Source organism: Gasterosteus aculeatus, chromosome 7 (assembly GCF_964276395.1).
Source record: "Gasterosteus aculeatus chromosome 7, fGasAcu3.hap1.1, whole genome shotgun sequence".
In the NCBI taxonomy this organism is placed as follows: Eukaryota; Metazoa; Chordata; class Actinopteri; order Perciformes; family Gasterosteidae; genus Gasterosteus; species Gasterosteus aculeatus.
The window spans coordinates 19,018,072-19,038,431 of NC_135694.1; the positions used below are offsets into that span (position 1 = coordinate 19,018,072).

General features: G+C 42.1%; 1 protein-coding gene across 1 annotated transcript; it reads left to right on the top strand.

Moving 5' to 3' along the window:
* Window positions 1–644: 644 nt before the first annotated feature.
* LOC120821402 (uncharacterized) lies at window positions 645–18,810 on the top strand. The gene is made up of 4 exons (XM_040179886.2): window positions 645–992; window positions 9,571–11,651; window positions 12,075–12,377; window positions 13,156–18,810. The coding sequence occupies exons 2-4, from the start codon at window positions 9,587–9,589 to the stop codon at window positions 13,419–13,421; spliced, it is 2,634 nt and encodes an 877-aa protein (XP_040035820.2). The 5' UTR covers window positions 645–992; window positions 9,571–9,586; the 3' UTR covers window positions 13,422–18,810.
* The last annotated feature ends 1,550 nt before the right edge of the window (window positions 18,811–20,360 follow it).

The window sequence follows — 20,360 nt, forward strand, 5'->3', positions numbered from 1 at the left end:
AGTAAGTAATAATTCATATTACCAAATAAGCAGATCATTATGCGCTTGCATATCGTCATGTAAGCGCATATACATACAAAAATGTATACACATTTAAACATTTATACAAACACTTGCATTTGTATCTAAACTTTTGATATCTGTTGCAAATGTATTAGTGTTAAACAATACATATACAACATTTGTGTGTGTGAGAGCGTTTCAATAGTGAACGGAAGAGTTTTAAGTAATAAGTAATATCAACACTGCAACATATTAGACATGTCACACTATAGTGCATATCTGGTTTATTTTCTACACAGCAGCACTTCACTGCGTTCACTTAAAATGCTGAGTTAAATTGTAGTAATTTAAATTGTAAATGTAGTGGAATATAAAGCACAAGATGCTGCTTCCCAGAGAAAAAAATTGTATAAAAATGCTCAAGAAGGACCTTACATTTTCACTGGACCACCAGCTGTGCCCTGAGTTGCTCTCTCTCCTCCTTGAAGATGTGTTGTTGGTTCAACATCCCCCCTCTTGCTCCTCCACCAGTCCGCAAATGCTGCGTGCTCGCCCCCGAGCCCTCCATCTCGTGTGTTTCGCCATTGGTCTGGGATGATGTCATCCACAGCGGAGACAATAGAGCCCACCTCCCCGTCAGCGTCTCCTCACACGCGCATCGCAGCTCAGAGTGACGTGACGCCAGCTGAGTTAGCCAAGCACTCCAGATGACATTTCATTCTGCCATCTTACTTATCTTCAGTCCAACAGAGCTGTGCATCTTCTATTCAGGCTAAATATTTGTTGCCCCCCACCTCCCACCGCCCCTCCCCTCCTTTTTTTTTTTTTTTTTTTGAAATACATGAACAAACGAGCAGGCAGGGAAGGTGTTACACATCTGGATCAAACCAACGCAGCGGGTCGCGCTACTCGACCCACTCCAGACATGAGGTGGTCTCATTCCGATCGCGCTCATATGATGGAAACACTTCGGGGCTGCCACGCTTGATGTAAGTGATGCTTTGAATTGTTTGGTTTTTTTTTGGTTAGGTTACTTGTCGCCGTCCCGGTCGGCCTCGCGGTCCCCGAGTGCAGCTGCTGTCACATCGCTACGTGCTGGTCGGCTTTAGCACGCAGCGCAGAGGAGGCGCCTCTTTAAATGTCTCTGGAAGCGTTTGCATTGGCCGTCAAACTGATGCCACACGATAACACCCGCGCATTGCACCCTCGTGTTTCTTCTGCAGGTCCGCAGTTGTGATCGTTTGCCCCGTGATGCGCGTGTTTTATGGTTCGGGGGAAGAGAGAGGACCGCAGACATGTGAAAAGAGCCAACAAATGGACGCTAATTATACACATGTGCACAGGCCTGCTGCATGGGGGGGTCGAGGGGGGGGGGGGGGGGGTGCTGTCGCACACATCAGCTTTATTTGCCATCAAGGTAAAGGTTCAAAGAATGTGCACCGGAGATGCGATTCAAAACACCGAGAAGCCAGGCTGCAGCGCGCCACCTAGCGGCTGTATGAATAGGAACTAATAGATGTTTCATCGCTGGACCGCAGAGCAGCAGCCCTCGAAAGAACAATGCAGGAGAAGAAGGTACATATAAATAGCTGGTTTATTTTTGCTGGCGGTGGTGCTGATGAGATGCTTCAAAGAGCAGAGCAGGAGAGATGTGCAGCTTGGGTTTGTCTCTATCGGCGTTGCCAGTAGGCTAAGTGAGTGAATCTAGTAGAACTCATAGAAGGATACGAAGGAGCGGACACACACGTGTGTTAGTGGTTGATTGCTAAGATTACATTTGGATCAAACTTTCAGTCTACGGTTGAATGTATTTGTTGTCACAATGTATTTGTTCAAAAAACTGAAATAATCTGTTATGGGGAATTAACTATCAGGACACATAAGAGTCACTGCTGTGAGAGCTGCTTTTGTTCAGATTTAGGCTTTCTGGCCTGAACAAAAGAGACTGTCAAGGTGACTCACTGCTTTTCCCATTTTAAAACTATCGCTGGTAGTGTCATGCTTATGGAACATTGATTCAAATGACTTAGAATCTTTAAGGAAAGATGCAGTGTTTATTTGGATCTTACATTCAAAGCAAATGCAAAGGTTAGAAAATGCAAAATAACTAATTCAACATTTCTTAATCAACAATCTATTTACAATGAAACCAAGGAACAGTTGAAGAGAGAAACGTAATGACCCTGTGAATGGTTAAAAGCTATTTATGAAATTTACTGCTAAGAACAAACACAGTACCGAATATTTTGACAAAATCATTCTGTCATCAATCAAATTGAATAATTAGAACTAGAACAAAGTGAAAAATCTTCTTAATAATGTACCTGGTCAAATTTTCCAGGCCAAGACAACATCTTGTCTCTTTTTGTCCAGTAAGAGACTTTACTGTGGCGTAAGACAAAGAAAACCGTCAGATCTTCACATTTTAGAACCACTATAATCTCTAAGTAGTTGCTGATTAATTGTATCAGCTCTAGTTTACACATGCTATCCTCCTCTTCTCCAACTGTTCCAGTCTACAGGCAGCTTACAGATGTGATGGACCGGTCCCCCATACTGTCGACCTTACCTTTCCTTTTACCCAATGCATGCTGGGATAATCTTTGGTGATTCTGAAACAAAACAAAAAGATAAACAATGGATGGATTATTTGCAGACTGAACAATAGAGGAAGAATTAAAATGATCCATTTTATGTTAGAATCCCTCCCACCATTAATAACGATAACTTCACTCAGGGTACCTTCCTCAGAATGTTGACGCTGCAGGCCGACCATGTCTGCCTCAGGGTTTCATGTGATTGTTGTTTTCGTGCAGTTTTACTTTCTCTAAGGTTTTCTTTGAGGATATGAGGGTGGCCTTGTGTCATTTCCAGAGGGGTAAAATAAACAGAACGTTATTACCGCAATAAAACAGACGGATGTTTCTTTTTGAAAGCTTCTGTCAAATAGAATTGTTGTATCATTTTAGGGGTTATTTTTCTGAGGATTCTTATGAAGCAGAAAATCTTTCTGTAGTTCGGATCAGAATACACTCTGAAACCAAAAAGGATCAAATACAGAATACACAGAGGCTTTCGCCATGTAATATTAGACCACGTTTGATCGGCTGTTGTCTAACTTAATTAATCTGAATACGTTTTTCATCCCTGTCTGTTTGACTGTTTGTTTGCAAAAACATCCTGTCAGAAAATGACATTACGTTTTGGTGGTGTTCATATTTCAGTCTGTAACCGTCACAGTATGCTTTTTAGATACTTCAAACATTTTAAAGTATATTAAAAGCACGTTGCTGCTGTTCTTATCTATATGTGACAGAGGTAAAAATCCGACCACAAATCCTTTCTCCAAACGTCTTTTGTCACTTTCTATTCTTAGTATATTATTTTAGGATTCAGTTGTCTTTTTGGATTTCTTATAAATTTGAATTGCTTTTACCATCACAATGTGGCTTTGTGCAGGCACACAGTAGCCTGAAATCCCTGTGCTGTTGGCGCTGTGCAACTGATTAGCATTGGTCTGCTCCTTGATTCAAATATTTGATTGACTAAATGTCTAAAATGGGGCACAGGCGGAAAATTAAATTGCTCTGCAGAAAACGTGCCACAGATCTAATTTTAGCTGCTTTAAGAATTTAATAAACATAAAAATAGCTTAGCCTTGTACTATAACAGTGGCTATCCTCAAAGGCAGGTATCAGTGTTTAAATTGACACTGAATAGAGAAGGGAAATGAGAGATCAGCTCAATGTTCCCAATCCCGCTGGCCACTGATTGGCCGGTTTCTGCAGTTGCTTCCATCACTTTCCGTCAGCTGACTGTGGAGATTGGGTGATGTAATTATTTTGACTTCCCCTCAGTCGCCTGCAGTGCTGTGAGTTCTGATGAGACGGTAAAACAAATCAGTTTACAGTGAAACGGCAAATTCAGCAACATGCTAACAAAGATTAGCCGTTTGAATTAATTTGCCTTTTCAAATCACTCAGCATTAATTCAGTTGAGAATCATAACCGATGAATTAACAGGACCTGTTCTTTAGACATCAGGCAACATAGAGCTCATCATTATTCCATCATTGTACTATTATCATGCCATTGTTGACAAAACACATTATCATTCGGGCTTCTGAATCACAACCAAGTCATCACATCCAGCAGCACCTCAAGTTGCAAGTCATTCTACTTTGTCCCAAATCATTAGATGTGTGACCTAAGCCTGAAAAGAGTTAGTGAGTCATTACTGTCAATCAAAATGCTCTGTATAAGCCAGATTTTATACTTTTGTCCTTTAATACCTGTTGTTCCACTCCACTTGTTCTGGCGATATAAACCATCTTCAAATTATTTTAAACCTGTCTACAGTGACAGTTTGAGCGGAGTTCACGAGCTTCACAGTGATGCAGTGATTGGCGACTCCTCGGCTGGTTTGCTCATTTTTCCTTCAGACAAAGCGGAATCTTGTAAATCCGTTAGGATCGCTAACAGAAAGCAGAGGAACCGTATATTTCTTCAACCGATTATTTACCATATACTACTCAGGCCATAGCGAAGGTTTGACAAAACCGACCAAAGGTTCTCTATATATTAGTTACCAACTGTAGCTTTCACAGTTAATCCATACGAAAGAAACAGTTTCGGTCGCTGATGCGAGACGAGGTTTCAGTGGCGAGAGGACAGAGACACCTGAGACGGTTCACGCCGTCCAGCGCCTGTTAGAACTACAGCACATCTGCTCAATGACCCTTAACAGTTTGCTGACAGCGCAAATCCGTCAAGGCCCTTTTTTCATGGCCCTCCCATGTTGACACGGCGTCCTCCTCAGTGGGAGTCTGTTCCTTCCTCCAACCTGTTCATTGATTTCAGTTACAATAGCAACAGTTTGTGTGGACGTAGACGATACTGTGGGATCTGCGCTCAACCTTCAATGCTGTTAGGTATTTCTTTCATTGTGAACATGCTGGTGCCTTTCCCCTTTGTGTCCAGTGGCCACCTCTCAGCGTGCTTACACAGTATGTGTGAACGGCCATTTAACGAGAGAACTGGAGCGACTTCCGTCCTTTTTATGTCGAGCAAAAGCAAAAATGTGGAGAAAAAAATGTCCTGCTCATCTGCCCCTGGAAAGTAACTCCGATGACTCATTTTCATACCATCTACAATCTCATGAGCCTTTTTTTCTTTCTTTTTTCACTGTAATGGAAAAATAATCTTGTTCGACTCCAGAGGAAGACATTCTCTAACTCAAGCAACTCCACAAGCCCGTAGTTGAGCTGCACATGCCGATATTATGGCCTGTGTTTTGCTCTGGTGTGGACCACTCTCCCACACGGGAATGATAAAATGACTTGACTTGACACGGGTGTTTGGCTCTCAGGTGCATTTTTGATAAAGGTGCTACATCAAGCCGGGGGGGAGAAGGGGAACGGAACGATCTCCGTCAATCTTGCGCAGTCAGAGAGCCATCTGTTTCCCGGAAACATCAACTTGTCCACGAAAATACTCGCTTCACTGCCTCTGCAGCTGGAGACGCACTGTGTGCCCCTAAAATCCACACTTTGCCTAATTATTGTAAAGCGCTGTGAGATCATTGACCATAAGTCATGCCCTGTCCTATCATCATCTCAACAGTACACTCTGTGATCGGTTCTCTTTTCTCCTCCCAAGAAACCGTCAAAATGACATCAGCTCGCATTGAATTTAATTTTTACGAAATATTACACAGTTCGGGGCCTTAAGCAAGCCAATTATAACTATTTGTGATATTGCAGGTTTTGCTCAGGTGCTTGGTAAAGAGGGAAATCATCTGGAAACACATTAGCATGTGTAACGCTCTCCTCTCCCTGTGACTGTGAGGCTGTTATCTTCATCATGCTGGTGGGGAAGCAGCGAGGCGCCGGGATCCCTCCTGCAGGCTCGTGCAGTTCTCGCTAACAGAAAGAGAGTGACACTCCTTTTATCTGAATCATACTTTTCTTTTACACTTTCATGTGCTCAAATTTGGAGGCCGGTGACGTGATTCCCAAGTTAGCCTTTCCCTCAAATGTTAACATACACCTAATCGCACACATACCTGTTACACTCCGCCCCATGATCCATCCTGTGACATTTTTAGTTACTCCGAATAATCTAACGATGTCAAAACCTTCTTATAGGGTACTGAGTGGCTGTTACGTTTCAGTTCTTCTGAGAGGAACTCATGACTCATTCACACTTTAGTGCAAACTTCTGAAGTCAATAATAGCAGGAAGATACATTATGCATCTTCACATACAGATACCAGCTGTCTGATGTAGAACATCGCTGGAGTCATAAAAATGGTATTCAGTTGTGACTTTTACGAAGCGATGAGCTACCGATGGAGCATAAACACAGACAGGTTTAGGAGTTTATCATTGTGCTGAGTTGTATCCAAGCAAACAAACACACAACGGCACTCAGCAGGCTGTATGTTGGCTGATTAAGTAGCTTACAGCCTTTTATCAGATTCCATTAATGTGTTAGAAAGACCAACTGGAGGGATGTCACATTAATGCGGTTAATTAAACACAATTTTAATTAAACTTCTAATCAACAGCGCGCATACCACTTTACAGTTTAATTCTCGTAAGTGGAAACTTTCTGCCCTCAGGTCCAGTGAACAAACGCACAAAGATGCCAGGATATTTCAAGTTTTAACAGTGTTCCGCCAAAGTTTCTAATTAACCTAAACCAATATCTGCAGTTTTAAAAGAAAACTTCCCCCGTGACTGACTGAAATATTTATTTTTTATTATTGTTAAAATCAGTGGTTCCCAACATAGGGGTCAGGCCCCATTAAAGCATGACAAAAAAAGTAATCTAATCAAAGGGACAGGAAAGGAATAGTGGATTATTTGAATGGAGAATTAAAACCCTCTTTGGTGGCACTGCTAACAACTCACACGTCTTAATCTGAAAAATTTACTTACATTTGTAGAATTGTACGCACTTTATAAGCCGTTCAGTAATGGAGTAATGCTCCACTAAAGTCTGTCTTGCATTTTGTGTTAATTTTGCTCTGAAGTGTCAACATGTGGCAGTGAAATTTCAAGAGACATCTCTTTGTTGTAACATTTTCCATATCTGTGTGTTCTGCTGAGGCTGTGACTACGACTGAGTGAAAAGGCCACTAGCCTGCCCGCAGTTTACAGTGTGTGAGAGCAAAGTGATCAGAGTGATAGTGACTTCCACCATGATAAATTGGGTCAATGTAACCCCCACCCCCTTCACCACAGGCAAGTCTGAAAAAAAGGGGGGGGAAGAAGAGGATGCCGTCACCAGACTCAGTGCGTGGATATGGGGACACTGGAGCTTGGTTTGCTTTTTCCATGGGTTGGTATCTGCGTTGTGTTGGGACTGAAGGCGTCCCCCAGATTAATTTGACGTGTTCCTTCCTCTCCTGTGGTCTGTGGTTTACAGTGTCACATTGTAATCTGTCCCCCTGTATTTTCTCACGACCCACTTTGTTTCTGCCGGCCAGTGTTGTCTTAAGTATCTGTTCTTCCCAGTCCCTCTTCTAATGTCGTGGTCTTCCATTAGCAAGATATTCTTGCTAAATATGGATTGATGAGCCTCTGGTTAAAACAAAAATCCACCGTAGCAAACACTGTTTGAACAACTGTATTTGATGTGCAGTGCAATTACAGGCTAGCATGATGTTTGGTGGGCAAATATAAACAATGTTGTTTTGTACCTTAAAATGTGACTTATTTAAAATTAGAAAAAATATGTTTTGTTACTTACCCCAGTGGCTTTTTATTTGTCCTGATTTTGAGCTATCTATCTCTGAAATGTCTTGCTTAATTCCAAGGGGATGAAAAGATGAGTTTTGTTATGTGAAAAGAATGAGGACCTACAGCCATGCTAGCGACCGTATTGGGCAGTGTTTAGGCACAGCTGTGCTTTGAGCTAAATGCTAACAACCGCATGCTAACATCCTCACAATGTGAATGCTGACCTTAAGAATGAACTGTACAACGTTTACAGTGTTTGCAGTCTTAGTTTTGGAATTTATCCAACGCCAAGTCACAATGATTTACCTCTGGGGACCATTAATGTTTGTGCAAAATGTCCTGGTAATCCAACAATTTAGTTATTGAGGCACTTTGGACTGGACCAAAGTTGTGGGCGGACTGACATTGTTTCCAATTCTAGAGCCACTAACGTGATTCAAATGTATTTTTCTGTAAGTAATGTGAAACAACCTTTTCAATCCATTAAAACTGCCAAAATAGTCAAGGTGAAACCTCAAGTTTTGGAATCAGTCCATCACAATCAAAGAGCAGGTCCTCATTTACCAATTTCTCACAATCTCATCGGGAGGCAGAGACACAAATAGCCTCAACATATTGCAATGCCAAACCATCGACATACTCGTTATGTGTTAAAACTCACTTTTGACTGGGAAGTCCATTCCACTTCCCCCAGCTGCGCCTTGAACTCAATACTAACATTGATATAGTAACATCATCCAAACGGACTGCCATAGCTTTTCCTGCAGCTGGTGTGGCAAAAACTCAATTTAAGTACAGTACCAGTCAAAAGTTTGGACACATGTTCTCATTCAATACTGTACCAGTCCACACTTTTGACTGGTACAGTACTTTAATTTCAGGTAATCGCATGGCTCTTTTGCATACAGCTGTCTTTACAGTGAAGAATCCCACTGAGCTTTTGAGAGTCACAGTGTGGCTTGTCGTTGTATTTAAAAGCCTCTCCAACGAGAGCAGTGAACATGCACACTACAGCTATTTTTTATAGCATATTAAGCTATTTTTACCATCAGCCATGGCTTGACTCATTATTTTGTCTAGTTAAGAATGAGGACTCATTGGAAGGATGCAGTGTGTTGCAGCTCTGTTGATGCAGCTTTTGTGACTGAGCTTTTGAGAAGCCTCACTGCCATCAGTATCAGATGGGATCATTTGCGGCTAACAGCAAACAGGTTCACACTCAGGCAAAGGTTCATTTTGAAACCCTACAAACATAGGTGAGCAATTAATGTAAGTGGCCCTGTTTTAAGTTAAAAGACTGATGTACATGTGCATTCAAATTCATTCAAATCAAACATGAATCTCAGTGGGGTTTCTCTTCTCCTTTCATTTGAAGCAAATGTAAAAGGAAATACGTGTGACATGTTAATGAAAAAAAGGATGTTGTTGGCTTTGTCATTTTTCTTGGTTTGTTTTTCAGATAAATCTAAGAGATTATACGGACTTAAAGAGAAAGTAAACAGTGTGTTGTCATTCTTTTGGTGGATTTGGGTTTTGACCTTACATTTCACAAATACTTTGCCTTTATTCTTTTATAATATAATGACACAGTATTATTTTAATCATCATTCACTGTTTCATATACATATTTAGTAGCTGCAATGTTTGGTAATTCGCATCAGCATGTGCTGTTCGTGTTTAAAATGATGGTATGTAAAGTGCGGCTCACGTTTCCTTGTGTGTAAAATGATGGAATATAAAGTGTGCCCTTTCCATGAATTGTAAGATGACAGTAGTTTCCTGACGACTCTCTTTCTGTCTCTCTCTCCCTCGTCGTCGGACAGCTGTGCATAAACCCAGATGCCTCCCCTCCCTCTTGATGAGCGTATAGTGGTCATTCAGCACCCTAAAAACTTGGCCCTGTGTGAGGCTTCCCCACAAACCATCCCTCAGCGCTCCTCTCAAATATCAGCCTCGTCCAATGGACACCCTACCCATCTCCAGTCCTCGAAGTCCCACTTCTATGCACCTTCGTGTAATCCTCTGACTCTCGAATGCAAGCGTAGATCCTCTCGCACGCAGAGACTCAAGAGCGATCAACCTGTCGTCCCAGCAGGTGCCAGACACGTCCCCAGCCACTGCCATAGCAACGGCACAGTCACTCTCGCCCCACGGCTGCCCTCCCACACACATACTATTGATATCAGGGTGACGGTGGACAAAGGAGGACGTGGAGGAGGAATCAGCAACTCCTTGGGGCGCAGCGGAATTGTAAAAGGTGGCAGGGAGAAATGCGTCTCTTCACAGCTGGATCAAGGACAATGTGAGAGAAGGACTGGAGCCGCAGGGAGGCCGGGTGGTGCCGAACTCAAGCCCCAGCGAAGTCGCCATAGTCAGCAGTCGCCCTCCCCCGGGGGCATCCTGCAATTCGTCCCAGCCCAGGCGCAGCAGCAAAGGTTGAGGACAGAAAAGGAAAACGCTAGTTTTTTAAACAGAAGTGACCAAGAATTTCCTTCACTGGGTCACAAGAAGAATTCCAAACTGGGGACTGTCCGTCAAAGCCATAATAGCCCAAATCTACCCTACCACCAAAATTCCGTCCCTGTGCCCCGTGCCTCCATCCTAAATTCCAACTATCCGTCGTCCCCTCCCTCCCAACCCACCCATGTCCCGGGCCCCTTTCAGAAGGTCAGCCAGCCGCAAACGTCCCGCACCAGGGATCTCCGCCCTCACATTCTTCATGGTCTTCCCCTCTCCCCCTGCTCCTCCCACGCCGGAGGGTTCCCCAGCCCTGACCACACATGCACCATCGACTGCACCCACCCATTCAGCTGTGGCTGCTGGAGGTTAGTAAGATGCACAGGCTGTAAGGGACACTCTGCCAACTGCCAAGAAGGTGGAGGGAGTGCTTCCACCTCATTTCCACGAGCTCATAATGTCGGAGCAGTGAAGAGAGGAGGCAAAGAAATGGGCCTGAGGAATCTAGGCGGGTGTCTCTCCACCACCTCCACCACCTCCTCCTCTAACAGCACCGTGTCTGACTGCCGAGCCAACCTGTTCAAACCTCTCCGCTGTGCCTCCTGCTCTGGGGAGGCTAGAAACTTTGAGAGTCCAGCTATCCTTCGCAAAAAACTGGTTGGGGGATGCCTGCCCTGTACCCCGCTGTCCTCCTCGGCCCCTCTCCGGGCCATACAGAGCTGCGTCACAGGCTGCAACCCCAAAGCTTCCCAAACAGGCAGCTCCACCTGCAGCTACTGCAGCAGCGACCCCATAGTGGTGACATTTAACCCTCGCAGGTGCAAACCCCCAGGCAGAGGCACAGGAGCAACTCCTCAGATGGGTACGTTCCAAGCCGATGATGACGACTACAGCGTGCGCACCATCTGGCCTGAAGAACTGGCCAAGAAAATGACCCATTCTAAAGCCCAAAAGAATCACTGCACCGTGATGGGAGTAGGAGCGAGGAAGGCCCCTGCAACCCAGGACCAAAATGGCAGTAACAGACCAGGCCTTGCCCTCCTGGACTGTCAAAACCTCCAGGAATACACGCAGTCCCAGTTTACAGACCGTGCCGGCCGCCGCCGGCTTCAGCAGGGGAAAATGGCCGCCCTTGACTTCATGGGCCGCAGGACGGGATCCGGGTGTGACGAGGGACAGAACTCACTGAAGAGGCTCTTGAACAAAACAGAAGATGCAGGAACAGAGCAAGACGGAGATGCAGCATATCCACGCTCCCCCTCTCCCCGCTCAGCCTCTCCGCCGTCACCTGTGTCCTTCTCTCCTCCACCGTCCGCTCCCAGCACACTAATCAAGCCCAAACCCTGGCAGAGAGACAGGGAGGGGGGACATTCCCTGCCATCCGCTCAGTCCCTTCACCTGGCTCTCAACTCCCTGAACAGAGAACAAGATGAGGAAAAAAGCAGAAGTAAGAATATCTTACAATTCACATCTCACGTACAAGTGGGAAAATATTCAGAATATCTATGAAGTAACTCATCTTTTACTTCATTTAGCAGTTTGGTTGGTTTTTAGTTAGAGATGTCCAACATTTCTGGCTTTGGTATAAATATTAGGGTTTTTCTTTATATCTACCTACATTTAGAAACATCTAACAAGATGTTTTATAAGATAATCAAAGGGCAAACCCCCCAACCTCTCAACAAATAATACAGATAATCAGCGTTCTGACCAATAGGACCCGGTTTTGAATCAGTGATTTTATTGGTGATTTAGCCCCTTTAAAACAGAACGTTTTAAAGTATTTTCCTTTCTCATCTCTTGCTCTGTGGCAGCACAGACTGCAGAAAAATATTTCACCACACTTTCTCTTTGTCTTCTCTTCATCCAGTGCACCTTTCTCTGCCGCTGTCCTCTTCTTTGCCGGCTTCTCTGTCCGATGAGACCGCGATGAGTCCTGATGCGGAGAACGCCGTGGTGAGTCCCATCCTGCCTTTCCTTTTTCTGGGGAACGAGAGAGACGCCCAGAACTTGGACCTGCTGCTGCGCCTCAACATTGGCTTCGTGGTCAACGTGACCACGCACCTGCCGCTCTACCACGTCAACTCTGGATTGCGCTACAAAAGGCTGCCAGCCACCGATAACAGCAAGCAAAACCTTCGGCAATACTTTGAGGAGGTTTTTGAGTTCATTGGTGAGAGTCTTGTTGATTGTTTTTGTGAGTTGATTTAGAAGGGAGAGATTCTATTGATTTCAATCTGACTTCCAACAGCAGTTATCACTGACTCTGCTTGTGCCACCACGCTGTGGTAGAAGAGATTCACCTTCAGACAGGTTTTGTGTGACAGAGAGAACGTGGTTTATCAGATGAATTGTTAAGAAGGGTGTTACTGGTTTATAGATTTTGAACTGCTTATTGAGGATGTAATGATACGCGTCATAGAACATGCTAGATATAAGATTGCTGTAAGAATAATGTCACCGGTGCATGCTCTGTTGAGCGGTGAAGCTGATCTCTCCTGCGTAGATGTGCTTCCGGCCGCATGATGCATGGCACATGAGGCAAGGTCACTAAATCTGATATATATACAAAATGTCAATGAAGGAAATATTGTTACACCTGAACTGATACATACAATGGTGCACCTTCTCCATTCAAGTTTCTTTCTTACACAAACTAAGCCACGTAAAACTCTGTATTTCTTCCTTTCCTTGCAACGTCACTGTCATGTCACTATACACAGAAAAACAACAGATTTTTCCAGCTGCGTCCCAAAGACAGAGAACATGGGCAAAAAGAAGCAGGCGTTTCGAACACTACATCCCTCAATCAGATAGAGATGGGGTTGACAAATTCTTCCTTTTTATGACAGTGATGACATTTTCTATATAATCAGCGTGCAATGTTAGGCCAGTTTTTACTTCTTTAATTCTGCCTCATTCTAAATCGGGTTTGTCGTTCTCATCAACAGAGGAGGCATATCAGAGTGGACAGGGAGTGTTGGTACACTGCCAGGCCGGCGTGTCCCGTTCTGCAACCATTGTCATTGCCTACCTTATGAAGCACACCCTCATGACAATGACAGACGCCTACAAATACGTGAGGAGTCGTCGTCCAGTGGTCTCCCCCAATCTAAACTTCATGGGCCAGCTTTTGGAGTTCGAAAGGGACCTCAACTCCGGCGTGACTCCTCGTATCCTAATGCCTAAGCTCAGCGGTGTGGAGACGCAAGTGTGAGGAAGGTCAGGAGCGCGTGAGATACTGCTGGTGACGAAGAGATTGAAGCAGCGTTGAAAGAGTGCAGCAGATTTTAGAAGAGTGACGTGGCCACAAATACTTTGGTGGGAAAACGGTGGTATTTTGGGCGGCCGGTGCACTTTTAATACTGTGAAACATGAGACGAAGAACCAAACAACAGACCGGATGCTTCATCACACGACCATCACCCAGTATACTATTCCTAAAGTAATGTGCCAATATTTTGTAGGGACCTAACATCAGTCTCTGATCTCATCTTTCTCTGATGCCTCTTCCTTTTGGTTCCCATCGTTTACATTCACAGCCACTAAACGGAAATGCAATGACTGGGTCGCCATAAATCGTAAGCGCACGCTGAACGGATATGCAACTGTGGAAAAGGATCACTGGTAATGTGCCACCCCCCTCTGCGACACCAGGTTGATGTTCCCATCACACGTAGCAAAAAGGATATTAATGCAAACTTTACATTTCATTATCACTGACTAAATTGTCACAAAGATGAGAGGAATTCATAGCATAGACCACAGTCACTGTTTTCTGCTCAGATTTATCATGTGTTTTTCTATTTGGAAACTGTGCAATACAGTGCTATGAACTGAGGAGAGCCGTGACGGGATTAACCCGGGAAACCTTTTGCAAAAGGGACAAACAGCTCATGAAAATACGTATGAATGGTTTGGTTCACTGAAGCGGCTAGCATACTGTGCACTGACAGGGTAGAGTTAAACAATACAACACATAACTGTAGCAATCTGTGTGAGTAAAAATGTACATTTAAACACATTTACTGCGTAATTGAAACCACAACTCAAGACTACTTTGAGGTTATTTGTGCAAACTATGGTTTACAGTATATTTGACCGTAGCTGTACGTTGGCAGGTACTCTCTTACCATCTCAAGCTGTGCAGTGTAGGTTTCGCTATTAATTCATTGAGAAACTGCATTATTTCATATAAAACTATCTTTTTGTGGTTTTGCATGGAAGCGGCCTGTCATGGTGCACAGGCAGGTATTTTGCCATGTATAAAAAGCACATGGTAGTTTGATATTCAGGAGACAACACAGTAACAGAAAGGAGGCCACATTTAACACCTACCCCGTCTGGTCGGGAACATAGAGACAATATGTTATGTGTTAATAACTGCTCGACAGTATGCGCTTTTATTTTGTAACCCTTATTTCAGATATTTGATTTGACTTAACATCCTGTGGCAGATTATACATGTTATTTCCCACAGTCCCAGAAAGGTACAAAGGGAACCGACATAGGAATGGTTGGCTTCCCGGCGCCATGAACAATATTAAAGTCAAACCTACTCTATATTTATTATTTTAGTTCCTTTGTGAACGAGTTGGAAAAAAAAAACAGTTTTTAATGACGGTGATTCTGAAAGTTGAGTGGTTGATATTCATTACTCCCTGTTCTATTGCCTTATTGTCTGTACTGGAGTTCTTAACTGTGTCCCTCCTGACTATGCATTTTTTTATGTAGGCTTTGGTTTAATTAGAGAAGATTGATACACTATATTATTACAGTTATGTAATATATTACAGCCATGGCCTGAGTTGTATTCAATACACATTCAAACGCCTGCATGTTCAATTTTATAGTTTACAGTAATACAAAACCTTTCTGGCCAAAACGATTTTAGAATCTTATTATTATAATAAACAGTGGCATAAGACACTGGCTCATCAACTTTAATATAGAAAGTAAGTGCAGATTGATACTTATAGTGTACTAATATAGGGCAGTACATGGTGTGAAACAAAATCATACTATCTACAGACTCAATATTATATCAGTTCAGCCACACTTTTAGGAGAATCACTGACTTTTGGATTAATACGGTTTTCTAATCCGGTTGCAAAGGGATGAGAATTATTTTGCACATTTTCTAAATAAATGCCACATACATAAATGCTGTTAATGTAAAACAGTACTTTATGACTCCAGCATTTTCAATGTTTTTGACAGCATTAATTGTCAGATATGAGAAGATTCAGGTTAAAGAAGAGGGAACACATGTGTTATTATTTGTGTTCTCTTCTCTTCAACTGCGGAAACAAATAGTTGTGCAGTCGGACTCAGGATAGTCAAATCAAAACCGAGTGTACGTAACTAAATACAAACTTTTACACCTTGAGTTAAGAGTTCCTCAGTATTTGTTGTTATGTATTTAAATGTTTTCACCAGATTCTAGTTGCCCTTTTCCAGAATTTAGGAAAATACCCTGTTCCAAGTTTCCTCAACCAAAATGCCTTCGGTTTAGCCATATGTAATCTGGTCCTCCCATGTTGTCATCATATTTATGACTTTGTAGAATGGTCCTGATTTTTGCCTGGTGTATTTGTTTTCTGTCAAACTGACTTTGATATAGGCTATATATTTTTCTACAGTCAAACTGATTCATTGTGTTAGTATACAAACTTACTCTGACTCTGTATTTACAGTTTTTTTTTACATGAATCTTTGTTTTGTATGAAAGGCTGTTTGGACAGAATGCCATCTTCCAACTCTGTAGCAACAATAAGGATCTTGAGCCGTGCTGTGCGTTGCAGCACTGCAGTGTCACTGTTATCAGACCTCAGTAAACGTGGGTCAACATACCGCATTCCTGTTTTTAACTCTCGCCTTTATTTTAGTTGGAGAGACTTCCAACCAAACATGCTGTTTCTTCCCCCAGTCTGTCCAGCTCAGCTCACAATTGGTGTAGTATTTACCATTGAAGAAAGCCTGTTGCTCCTTGATTTTTATACAGACTTTATATGCAAAATGGCTGTCAAAGCCATTTCTTTAATTCCAGGCTGTATGGACTTGGTCAGTGTTGACCGCAGACGTTTGTAGATGCATCAAAAGCCGACGGACCTTTTCGTCATATAAACGGTAAAGCCAGTGTTTCTGGGAGTTTCAGTGTGTGTAGAAAAAAAAAACCTTCTAGTTTTTGTTTTGCATTTGAAAAGAGGAAAGTTGTTACAGTCTGACTGATAAGCTTTTGAGAACATGGTATATCCGTGAATTTCTTATCTATGGGGACATGATTATTCCTGTTTGTACTTAATCAATTTAAATAATTGTGCTTTTTCCTGTACCAAATAATGAGTTCACGGCTATTGATTCAAAAGACTGATGATGATGATGAGAAGAAAAAAAGCAGATCACCACCTCCCTTCTAACGGGGGTAAGAACTCTTCAGGTACGATTATCATAGTAATGCTGTGCTGTTTCACCCCACCGCCTCCAAAAAAAAGAAAAACTCATGTTATCTAACCTGTTATGCTCTTCCTTTCAATGATGGATTCTTTCTCTTAAGCCAATGTAATATTTTCCTATTGTATTTACTGGTCCTAGTATTTAGAAAATGTTTTTGCCTCCATTTACCTATACTCTTCAGAATTCTTTGAGGTGCACTGTGACAAATACAATGCTGCTATATTACAATGACTTTTATTTAGTATGTCACATTTAGCCGATGCAAAAGTGGTGAATATTGCTAAAGGTGACCCTGGCAAAGTGGGCCTGAATACAGAGGCACTGCTTACATTGTTCCGACTCAATCCAGGCTTTATTGTTGTGCTGCCTTGCTGCAGTGTGTCACTCTCAGACTGACTGTGTGCACCACAACAGGATCTGCAGCTGTTCCTGTTGGTCTTCCTTTAAATGCATGAGACGAGGAAAAGAGAGTAAAATGTAGCAGTGAAGTATTTCTAATGGCCTATGTCTTCGCTCACTGTGCTCAATAAAACTGTGATGTTGCTCTTCTTGCAACAGTGTTTATTATGTGGGAAATGTTGCCTTGGTTTGGTCATAGTTTTATGACTAACTTCAGGCAGTATGTGAGGGAAAGTCCATCCACGGGAATATTTAGCACAAATTTAGACTTTGTCCTCTGTCGACATACGTATTATACGGTTTTGATATGTGCAACATAATACGATAAGCTTTAAGTGTAGATTCATAATTTAAGTTATATCAAATACAGCAGAGAAAAGGTACATTAACATAGTAAAAAAAAAAAAAGTTATAATTATGTTTTGGCCACGTCCTTTGGTCCTCAATGAAATATTTCAACACGTATTGGATGGACTGCCATTCATTTTGTTACAGACATTCATGGCCCCCGGAGGGGGCCATGTAAAAAATGACTTCTTATGCAGCATCGTTTTTAAACTGAATCAAGATGTTTAACGTAAAAGTCGACATGTTAGCATCATGACTGTGGGCATGTTAGGATGCTACCATTAGCATTTAGCTCAAAGCAAGCTGGTCCTGCGGCCACCCGCATGGCTGTATACATCTTTTTCGAGACTAATCCACATCATAAAAAAGTACAAAAGCTGTCAAAATTACAGAGGTATATCTGCCAAATGAATTTTACAGCTCATATTAACATTATTGTGATACAACCTGCATTTGTGTTAGTTGCTATATTTCAATCGAGTTACGATCATTACGGTAAAACGTTTTTTTACAGTATCTTTTTGGTGTGAACTGTAAAAAACTGGAATATCTGCAGTATATACACCACATGTATAATGATAATGCACTCAGTAATACTAACATATAGAGTATTGTACCTGGTTTAATTTGCATCATTACACAACCAGATATACTCTAATCTTAAAGGGGCTTTAGTCGTACAAACCTTGAGAATCTCAAGTCTATCTAAAAAATAAAAAATAAAAAGACCCTAAACTAGCATCTTTAAACCATTGTGTAGCACTATATAAAATGCAAAACATCAAGTGAAGTTATACTGTACAATTCTGAGATCTGTGGCAAAATTATCATCTCAAGTATACACAGGCTACCATGTATCCGTTTCCTCCCACAGAAGAATGAGGTTTAGAAGCTTCACAGTTAGACAGCAGCATCTGTCCCATGCAGTCACAAGGATGTAGGTGACAAGAAACGTGATATTTATTACGGTGTAGATGTGACTTTGTTGGCATGAAGTCCAATTCCCAACCAGGCAGAACAGTTGGGGAGTACATGGACACAGTCTTCACATAAAGACGTTTGAGGAGGTGCTTTCTGGATCAACTGAGTTCACACATGACATTTTTTCCCGCCATTTCTTACATGTTTGATTAGTAGCACCTCTGATAATTGTGGTTCCTTAATGGGTGACAGGATTGATGCTCTCCCATCAAGTGATTTAGTTTCTGTCTTACCTTCCTGTTATGTTGGTTATAGCTAAATATGATACAATGTTACCGTAGTCGCATTCCAAAGTGTGCAGTCCATAAACTGACGGCTGGATTGTGAAGTTGTTCTCCATGTCCATTTCTAGTAAACACACTGGAACTGGCTCTTTTCATTAAAAAAAAAAGAAAAGAGAAAAAAAGAGAAAGAGAAATTAATCATTCCTGAGAGTCTTTTGTTTTTATTCATGTTTGTCTTTTCCTGCGTGCACTGAAAGCTTCGGTGAACTCGAGCATACAATGAACACATGATAGGCTGGAGTTAACTCTACCGACAGATCACCAGCACTCTGAATGAAGTCAGAAGTGTCTATTTGGAAAGTATTGACTAGTCTACATTGCCGTCAATACAAACGGCCAGTTGCAATTGATGATTCAGATGATCACCCCACCCAGACCATTTCCCATCATGACATAAGAGCTGGTTCGGGATTCACAGCCGTGTGATTGAGCACCCGGGGCGGATTGATTGGTGAGAGGTTAAAAAGAAACTCACTGCCTGCCAATAACCACTGTGGATAAAAAAGGATGAGCCGTGAAAGGCACGACTGGGCCGACTCCATGCTACTGTGAATTTGATATTGACTTAATCTCTTATATAAAAAATCCCAGTGCAAGTAGTAATGTAGAATTGTTCCTGTTAAAACTATATTTAAATGTTTAGCCATGCTACAGGCGTTGCTCTAGAAATAGTCATGTTGCTCTGCTTGTATTGATCCACTATACATTGGCTCCGATTTAAATAATTAAAATCTGTTAGCGACAATCTAATTATAAAAGAAATTGTATGGAGAGCATGTTAATTCCCCATAACTCAAAATATAACATACTGTACAATTAGGAATCTTTGATCCACCTAATTCAATATAAAAAACACACAGACTTTTGATCTAGTACTCCGTGGAGATCGGCCCCAGTGTTTCCATATTAACATTTTGTTACCTGCATCCCGATTGCTGGCAGATCTGTTTTCACCTTCCAGGAAATTTTCACTACATTTAATTTATGTGAACGAATTGTAGCGGTTAACACAATAGCTCATCAGCCACTGCCATGTGATGGTTTATTGTAGTGGATGTTTTACTGTGGTTCGATTCTGTAGCATATTGAGGTGCAGCAGCTGTTAAAATCCCTCAATCATCAGACATTAACGCTCGCAGTCACACACATAATGCATCAAACATTTTATTCTTCAATATCAACACCTTGCCGTTGAGCTTGTCACCTGTCCAGCATTTGAGTGTCTGCAAGCCAATCACGGGATCAATGGCTTCAAATGGGTTGAAATGAAAATCAACATCGGTCCAATATGTATTGACATCAACCTCAAGGCTGAGAAGTCCCCTATTGTCCACATGGATTCAAATCTAAATGTCACTCGCATTTGACCGGGTCATGAAGGCTATATTTTAAACAGTTTTTGTTTGAGATGGCAATGATGATCCAACAATATTACACAATTGGGTAACAAAATACCTTCATGGTCTCATTCTCCATTAGTCAAACTCACCAAACTGCTTAGATTTGCATTTGCAGATTTTATTTGCCGAATAAAATCTAGAAATCCAGTGAGGCTGTCAGCCCTCCGGTCTCTGGACTTGAGGCCTCCAGTGAGCCATGACAGTAATTAACTTCAACTTAATTAGGATTATTAATTAGTTTTAAATAAATAAACTAGGTGTAAATTATTTGTAATATTTATAGACGAA

Excerpts from the sequence above, each read along its gene's own strand:
- LOC120821402 (XM_040179886.2), top strand. The coding sequence starts at position 9,587 with ATGCCTCCCCTCCCTCTTGATGAGCGTATAGTGGTCATTCAGCACCCT. Across the intron at positions 11,652-12,074 it reads AGATGAGGAAAAAAGCAGAA|TGCACCTTTCTCTGCCGCTG; the intron begins GTAAGAATATCT and ends CTCTTCATCCAG. Across the intron at positions 12,378-13,155 it reads GGAGGTTTTTGAGTTCATTG|AGGAGGCATATCAGAGTGGA; the intron begins GTGAGAGTCTTG and ends TCTCATCAACAG.